Source organism: Otolemur garnettii, unplaced genomic scaffold (genome assembly GCF_000181295.1).
Source record: "Otolemur garnettii isolate 467f Iridium unplaced genomic scaffold, OtoGar3 scaffold00011, whole genome shotgun sequence".
NCBI lineage: Eukaryota > Metazoa > Chordata > Mammalia > Primates > Galagidae > Otolemur > Otolemur garnettii.
Window position 1 is genome coordinate 4,936,625 of NW_003852406.1, and position 9,191 is coordinate 4,945,815.

The window sequence follows — 9,191 nt, forward strand, 5'->3', positions numbered from 1 at the left end:
AGGAGAAAGTGTGGTCTGCACTGAATGCAGGGTGAGCCCTTCACAGGGTGGGAACTCTGCCTAAAGGCAAGAGGGAGCTATGGAAGCTTTTGTACACAAGACTGAGAAGAACAAAAGTGTATTTTAGGCTTGGTGCCTGTGGCTCAAGTGGCTAAGGTGCCAGCCACATACACCTAAGGTGGCGGGTTCGAATCCAGCCTGGGCCTGCCAAACAACAATGACGGCTGCAACCAAAAAATAGCCGGGCGTTGTGGTGGGTGCCTGTGGTCCCAGCTACTTGGGAGGCTGAGGCAGGAGACTTGCTTGAGCCCAGGAGTTGGAGGTTGCTGTGAGCTGTGATGCCACAGCACTCTACCCAGGGGGATAGCTTGAGACTGTCTCAAAAAAAAAAAAAGTGTATTTTAGTAGGAAACTCTTGAGCCTCTGTACAACAGATGGCCGGCAGGGGTAGAGGTACACAGGGGTGTCTGGGGAAAGGTACGGGGCAGAGCTGGAGTTTGAATTTCTGTCACTGCTAGTGAGTGTAGGTGTGGGTTCTGGCTGAGCAAGCCCTCCTGGGGCTGGGAGTAGGGCAGTGGGGATTCAGGTCCAGGGCCTACAAACTGCATCACAGAGCCCTGCAGCCAGCTCGTACTGAGCAGCAGGGGCGGAGATCCGGAGATCCGGAGTAGGGGCCTGGACAGCAAGGCTTCCCTACTCCCCACCTTCCTGCTGCCCTGCAGGGCCTGGGGGAGGTGATGAGGTTATGAGGAAGTGGCACTTGCAGTGTAAGTGTCCAGGACAGAAAGCCATCTGTAGGTGGCAACTACTGATGGCTGAGGAAATAAAACAGGAGCCAGGCCTTAGGCTGCCAGCACCCAGTGCTCCCACCGGCCACAGCACACCTCCAGGTACTGGCGAAGAGCCCTCCTGCTTTCCCTCCCTGCCCCTTCTCCTCCCCTCTTCACACACACAGAGTCTCCTCTTTTATCCTGGAAGGAGGGAATAGATTACCAGGCAGGGAATCTGCTCTGTCCTGGCACTGCCTCTGCCGGCTATCTGTGGAATTCCTTCAGCCTCGCTGTCCCTCAAGCCTATATACACCCAACATGGCTTGGGCTGCTAAAGGCAGCTCATGAACACACAAGACTTAAACTGAGTCTTCCTTTGGGGCCGTGTTTTGTAATGTGCTGTAATCCCTCACTCGCCACTGGGCCCTGTCACTGCTGGGTGCTCCTTCCTGTCCTAACAAAGGGTCCCTAATTTACAGTCTTTTTGTGACATCAGGTCCAAGCAATCCGCTTTAAAGGACGACCCCAGTCTTTCTCTTTAAGGCTGGGAAATTTTCATCCCATACTCTTCCATCAAAGAAAGGAAGAAACTTTAAAAGTTAAAAAGTAAATTCCTAACAAAGACTTTATTCTTTTATATCTTTATGATCTTCCACGCTAGGGTAGGTAAAATTAAATTTTAAAGACCAAACATTTATTCAGAGAAATGCAATAAACAGAACCCCTAGCACGTTGTCACTCATTTGTCCTGGAATGCAGGAAACTGGTGGTTCAGTAGCAAAGTCTCCTACTAGCCGTCTGCTTTTATCATCCAGCTTCTAGGACTGGAAGAAACCGTGAGGTTCAGCAGTACCCAAACCAGGCGGTGCGCCTGATTTATCCTTGAAGCTTTGTGTTAATATTAATAATAAAATCAAAGAGCTAACATTCATTTATTAACGTTTACCAGCGACTGTACTACTTTACATCAATTACCTCATTTAGTCCTCAGGAAACCTTGTGTGGGAGGATGTTTTACTACCCTCATCTCCAGGCGAGGACAGGGAAGCACACGAATCCAAACCTTGTTTCGGATCACCGGCGGGATCAGAGGAGCCAGCACCTGATGTTGCAGTCTGACCTTCACCCTGCTCTGCCTCCCAGGCTGCCCCTGTGGAGGGCCAGCTGCTCATTAGACAGCAAGTCCTTTCTCACCCTCTGCCCCACACCTACGGCCAGGTGGATGGTTCTCTACTGGAAGGACTTCACATGGCTGACCACCTACTGTTTCTGCACACTTTGGAGGCTCCCTTTATCCAGACCGAATGCCCTTTGGTGCTTTGGCTGCCCCTCAGGCCCAAGGATGTCTGGTTGTGCCACAGCACCCCTTCCTGAACAGGTCTGCAAGACTCCTGGGTGGGCTCAAAGAACAGGTGCAAACTGGGGGCACTCAGCCTCAACATCCCTGCTGTCGGTGACTGAACAATTACCCAGCCACCTGGCCTCCAGTCTCTCCTCTCCTCCTGACATCAGTGAGCTCCTTAAAACAAACCTGACTCATCAAACAAACAAACAAATCTGACTCAGCCCTGCAATGGCTCCTGCTGCCTACAAGGTCTGGCCCAGGTATTCAGAGCTCCCTGCCCACCTCTCCCTCACACTGTAGCTTCCTCCTCTTCATTGACAGCACTTAAGTTTTGTGACACCCCCTCCCCTCTCCCACTCAGAGCTCCCCAGCTATCCCCACTGTCCAATCATCACAGGATTTGGTGAAGGTCCTTGTGGACAAAGATGGGCTTGCAGCCCCAGCCCCAGGGGGCATCTGGCAGTGTGCGTGGTAGGTGCTGAGGTTTGCTGAACAGATGTGAATAAGAAAAACTAGGGGTCAGACATGGTGGCTCATGCCTATATTCCTAGTACTCTAGGAGACCAAGGTGGGTGGACTGCTTGAGTTCAAGAGTTCAAGACCAGCCTGAGCAAGAGCGAGACCCCATTTCTACTAACACAGAAAAACTAGCTGAACGTGGTGGTGCACGCCTGTAGTCCCAGCTACTCCAGAGACTGAGCAAGAGGACTGTTCAAGCCCAAGAGTTTGAGGTTGCTGTGAGCTATGATGCCACAGCAACCCAGGGAGACAGAATGAAACTGTCACAAAAAACAAAAGAAAAACTATGGAATGCTTTCCCAACTTGCTAAAGTAAACTTAGTCAAAGTGTTATAAAGTTGTATTGTTTCCCCTGGGGTTTATTCCAAGTAGAACCCACACACCTGAAGCATTTTCTTTTTGCATTTGTTAAAACAGAACTGGAAAGTACATACAGTGAGATGTGTGAAGCGTGCAACTCTGAAGCGCTGCCGCTTAGGACACAGTAATTTCCACCCCCAGAAGGTTCCCTGCTCTGTTCCCACTCCCACTAATTCAACTGGAGGAGAGTTTTTCAATATGGCCTATCAACAATCAGGAGTCCCAATTTTCCCATTTCTGATTTTATTAAAATAGTAATAATAACCAATGAGAAACAATAGAAAAAAACTGTTGGGGAACACAAAGCTTCCTTTCCTGACACTCCTCTTTCATGCTCTCCAGCAGGCTGACCCAACCCCGGCTGCTCACTGACCTGCATGTCGGAGTTGGTGAAGCTGCAGGCCGACAGGTAGTTGGTGTGCATGGCAACAGACTTCTTCTTGGCAGCCATGTTTTCATTCTTGTCAAATGTCAGTGGATACACAGAACACTTATTATCTAAACCACTTGCACGGGAAGAAAGACGTTATCAAAAGTTAACATAAAAATTATGTTATAAATAAAATTTGTTTTGTTTGGCAGTCTCCTAGATTGTAACCTTTTCTCCAACTTTTACTTTGAAGACTTTGAAACCTATTTCATAACGTTGAAAGACAAAGAGTACAACGGACACCTAGATCCCTTCACCTACTTTCACAGATGTAACATGTTGACTGTAAAGTCAAATGCAGACACGACATTTTACTTTCAACATGCAAATTCACATGTCCTGAAATCAGAATATTCTCCTATACAGCCTCTACATCATTATATATAAGAAAATTAACAAAACTTCCATAACATCACAAGTTTCTGCTTATCTGCCTGTCTTTGCCAATAGAACAGTATTTTATGGCTAACAGGAAATCTGAAATGCTGTTGTAGCTGCCACTTACCCACAAGCGATGGCACATCCTGACGGTGCGTACGCACACGCCATCACCCACGTGCAGGGCATAGTGACCGCGTGCTCCTGAAACAAAGCACGTACCGTTCACACATTAGGTGACAGGTACCTCTACACAAGGTCTTAGCATTAGATTCACAGATTAGGTGACAGGTACCTCTACACAAGGTCTTAGCATTAGATTCACAGATTAGGTGACAGGTACCGCTACACAAGGTCTTAGCATTAGATTCACAGATTAGGTGACAGGTAACTCTACACAAGGTCTTAGCATTAGATTCACAGATTAGGTGACAGGTACCTCTACACAGGTCTTAGCATTAGACTTTCTTTTTTAAACATTTGTTTTTTTCTTTTAGAAATGGGGTCATACTATGCTGCCCAGATTGGCTTTCAACTCCAGGGTTCAAGAGATCCTCTTGCCTCAGCCTCCTGAGTTGCTGGGATTATAGATATGAGTCACTATGCTTCGCTATTAACATTTAATTTTTACAAAATAAAATCACCACAGTTCCTATTGAATTATATTATAGCTTCAAAGGGAAGTGGTGTGGGATAAAGATTGGCTTGAGACTGATAAGGGGACTCAGCCTCCTCATAATCCCATCAAGCAAACTTCATGTCCTATTCTATGTAAGTTAAAAATCTCAACTAGATGCTGAGCACAGTGGCTCACGCCTATGATCCTAGCACTCTGGGAATCCAAGGCAGGCAGATCGCCTAAGCTCATGAATTCCAGACCAGCCTGACCAACAGCAAGACCCTGTCTCTATTAAACATTTAAAAATTAGCCAAGGGTTGCTGGAGAAGCACCTCTAGTCCCAGCTACTCAGGAGGCTGAAGCAGGAGTATTGCTTGAGTCCAGGAGTTTTGAGGTTGCTGTGAGCTAGGCAGTTTAGGCTGAACAAGAGAACGAGACTCTGCCTCAAAAAACAAACAAACAAAAAACCTCCACTAGCATATTTTATTTATTTATTTATTGAGGCTGAAATGCAATGGTGTCACAGTTCACTGCAGTCTTCAGCTTCTGGGCTTAAGCAATCCTCCTGCCTTAGCCTCCTGAGTAACTGGGACTATAGGTGCATGCCACCCTACCCAGATAATTTTTCTAGTTTTTGTAGAGTTGGGGTCTTGCTCTGTTGCCCAGACTGGCCTCAAACAGCTGACCTCAAGTGATCCTCCTGCCTCAGTCTCCTAAAAAGCTAGGATTACAGGCGGGAGCCACCCCATCTGTCTACTTCTTTCTTAATGTTATACTCCCTTTGTTCATCTGCCTGAGGATTGGAATTCTTTTTCTTTGAAAGATCTATTCCAATTTCATTTTAAATATATATACTTTACCTTGTATTTTCTGAGTTTCATTTTCAAAATATAATTTGGAATGACTTTTTATATGTGTACATTTGTTTACCTGTGAGGATACAAGATATAGCAGCCTCTGTCTGCTACAGGTCCTAACCCATTTCTGGGAAGGCATGAATGGGGGTGGAGGAGGGAGAGGGGTCCTGGATAGTGCTCATGGATAGAACAGAGCCTGTGAACTGGAAGGATTAAGAACTGAGTGGACCAGTCCCTGGCTTCCTGCTGGTGGCTGAGTCACCCACATCTGCCTGCATGCTGATAAGCAAATGACAAAAGCCACAGTTGAAAACGTCTGAGTCTGTGGTCTTATTTCCACGGGAGACATGGATCCCAGCCCTGGTTCCGACACCAGCAAGCTGCGGACCCCATGCCAGCGGGGGCCACCTGTCCTACCTGGCCCTCCTTCTCCATCTGTGGAGCAGGGGCTTGGGACTAGGTGATTTCCAATGTACATTCAAAGGGGCTCTTCTTTTCTGTTATGTCTCCTCATAGAAACACAGGGAATGTTTCAACAACATTGTAACAATGTAACAAACCCAATACCACCTTCCAAAATTCTGTTGTCATGCACAGTCTGCAGCCTTTCAGATGCTAAGAATAATCTACTGCCCTCTAGAGAATGAGCTGAAGTAGCCACTCTCAGAGCAGGACATCTTGAGCCGCTCTGCTCACAAAGAATGGCTGCATTTCCTGTGACGGGCACAAGCAGCAACCCCCAGCTCCCTGTGCTCTAGGCCACATCGGGGTATAAACAGAAGCAAGTGCCTCACACATCCAGGAGACACTGAGGTGTTCTGGGAGCGGCAGAGGCTTCAGGGAAGCAGGTGGAAAGCCCTGTGCCCACTGTTATTTTTATTATTCCCTACAGGCCTATCAGGGACTCGACTCTGTAAAATGGTTCTGGCCCCTCACCTGACCAGGTGGCATAGCAGCTGCCTCCCATGACACTTTTTAAACACATTCATCAATGCACAGTGTGGGTGCTGTTCCCTCTGAGATAGCTACACAGCTCATTTTTTGTGTGTGTGTGGTGAAAAGGAAGACTAAATAAATACTGAAATCCGTATCTAGCACACCTGTACTGTAAACGGCAATGCACTGCAGGCACGCAGGTGCACCTACAGGGAGGCTTTGGCCTTCATCTTGAGTTAAGACTCTACATGTAGATCTAGCTTGAGCCGTGTGTGCCCAGGTCAGACTCACAGGGGCACTGAGGCACATTTCAGTTCAACCCCACTTAGCCTCCTCTTCTCCACCTACCACGTGCTCTGGAGTCTAGTCAAAGACAGAGAAGGGAGAGAGAGCTGAGAACTTTGGCACTTATCATCATTTGGAAGAAAAATAAGGCACGCAATTAAGCATGTGAACATGACGTGCTTCCAGCTTCAAGTCCAGCACCCTCTACAGGGGCCCCGCCTGCCCTTGTCAGAGGGGGAGAGAGGAATGAACACTGTGGTGGGCTAGCTAAGCCACTCAACTTGGGTGGGCTTTCTTGGGCTTCCCTTCCTAAGAAGCCGGGCAACCACTTACAGGGGTGTGTGGAGGGGAATCGGGATAGGGCCGGGCAACGGGGTCAGAGCACCTTTAGAAACCAGACGCCTCACCTTGTTGGTAGTGAAGGAGTCCCACACAATCACCTTCCCATCCTGTGGGGAGAAGAGTAAACAGTTCAGGGGTGGTTACTAGTTCTTACAGATAACCGCTGAGAACTCCGCACTAGAGCTGTGTCCTGCTGGGCAGCGTGAAGTGGAGAGCCAGAGTATGTACCCAGATAATCTGGTCCTCAAACCTCTCTACAAAAAAGGGGGAATAAGCATGGGAGGAGCAGAACCTTCTAGCCCAGCTAAAGATCAGTTCTGGACCTTACTTCCTTGTACAGATACAACTACAGGGAGCAACGGTCAGAAACTTTTGTTACCATATATAAACCAACCACAAATTGTTTGTACTTTATTATCTCCCAACATAACCTAAATGTCAAAAAATTATACAGGAAAAGTTAAACCTGACATTACTTTTAAATAGCTGACAGGTACATAAGTCTCTTTCTCCTACACCATCTCCACTGCCTGGTCCTCGCTCCCATAGGCCTTGGAGTTCATGTTCCCTGCAGCGCTGCCTATGTGCACCCCCCTATTCTGCAGAGAGGGCCATGTGGGTTCAAGATCGGTCTAACTCTGCCAGGTGCTCACAGAGTTGCAGCTCCCCACTCTCACATCTTACCCCACACTAAGAACAAGGTACAATCCGCACCTGTGATAGTGAGGATTCCTGTGGGCAGCTGCTGAGGAAGCAAAGAACACCCCTGCCAGGGTGAGCGCCTAGCTGGTGATGCCAGAGACAACACTGCCACTTTCCTTGTAACCACAGTGTGGGCAGTGACCACAGTGCCATCTGTCTATAATACAGACCCCTGGGGTAAACCCACATGAGCCCTGGTTGTACAAAGCAGTCACCTGCCCAGACTGTGGCATGGATGTCTCTGGGCAGACAGTGGAAGAGGGTGGATGAGCGACTTCCTCCAGCACACAGAGCCTTGCTGGCAGGCTTGTTTTATAATCACTCAAGCCATTTGGAGCCAAATCTGGTGAATGAGGTGGGGGCAGGGGCAGAGATCAGGCTGGAAAGCAGCAATTAGGGGCAGAAGCAATGTCTGCTTCTAATGTGCTTTGGAGAATCCTGCAGAAGATTTCTAAGCACATTGGTAATTGTGGCCTAATTTCTGACCACGCAGACAAACATGATGTGTGGGGCTCATCTGATAGTCTCTGGTACAGACAGCAGAGCAGGAACTCCTCGCCAGAGCCCTGCTTGCTCACTGCCCACTTTAGCAGTGTCCTCCACTGCCTGTCCCCACAGCCCACCCACTGTACTCTGCAGTCTCATTAGATCGGATGTAGGCCCCATCTGTGAGCTCTGGTTTACAAGTCAGGGGCCTCCATACCTGCAGAGAATGTGCCTCCACCCCCAGACCTGTGGTCAGGGGGATGAATCTTTTGCCTTTTAAGGGAGAAGGCTGCTGATGAGTCAAAGTCTGTTCCAGAGGCTTCTGTTTTCCAGCCTCCTCCCCACACCCCACACCCACATCTTCCTAGCAGCATGTGAATGACAGCAACCCGAACATGAAGCACACCTTGTAAGGGTTTAAGAAGTCGAGAAGGCCAGGCAGCAACACGTGTCTGGATAACCAGTGTGTAAAAACGAGCTCTTGAAACAGAAAGCCCAGAAATGCTCTTAAATGTCATGATGGCTGTCATAGTATGGTGGGAGTAAAAATATTTTCTTTGTTCTATTTTCCAGGTTTTTCTTATTGTAGTACAGTACAGTACATAGATCATATATTAACTTCAAACATAGAAAAAAGCAAATTCAATGTGACATCCTAGATTTGCAGGTAATCCAGGAGCTTTATGAACCCATTCCTATCAAATGCAACACTGACTTAGATGTTATAGCTTGTGGATTAGAATATGTATAGCTTTATACTCATAAGCGTTCTTAAAAAGAAAATCAACCCTCTTGAAAAAGCTGTGCAGAAGGCAAGGGTTGGAAAGGAATCTACACCGATCATAACAATACGATTTTTAGTGTTATCTTATGTGGCATCAGTGTACAGTTTTAAGTTTAATACATGCAACATAAAAATAGACAACAAAAGTACTAAGCTATGGAAGCCAGCCTTCAAGTGAGTCCCCAATCACCTGGCCTCTGAACAGTAACTTTTGTGCAGCCTCCTTCCTCATTACACCAGGGTTATTCTGTGTAAATATGACAGAAGAGGCTCGGCGCCTATAGCTCAACTGGCTAAGGCGCCAGCCATGTACACCTAAGGTGGCGGGTTCGAATCCCCAGCCCGGACCCACCAAACAACAATGACGGCTGCAACCAA

General features: G+C 47.7%; 1 protein-coding gene across 1 annotated transcript in view; it reads right to left on the reverse strand.

The window, feature by feature from the left end:
* GNB5 (G protein subunit beta 5) overlaps positions 1-9,191 on the reverse strand; it is a 41,598-nt gene that overhangs the window by 13,795 nt on the left and 18,612 nt on the right. Inside the window, exons 3-5 of the mRNA XM_003784364.2 lie at positions 6,907-6,948; positions 3,930-4,006; positions 3,368-3,500 (exon numbers count right to left, since the gene is read on the reverse strand). Of these exons, the coding sequence (XP_003784412.1) occupies positions 3,368-3,500; positions 3,930-4,006; positions 6,907-6,948 (252 nt within the window). The remainder of the gene's footprint in view (positions 1-3,367; positions 3,501-3,929; positions 4,007-6,906; positions 6,949-9,191) is intronic.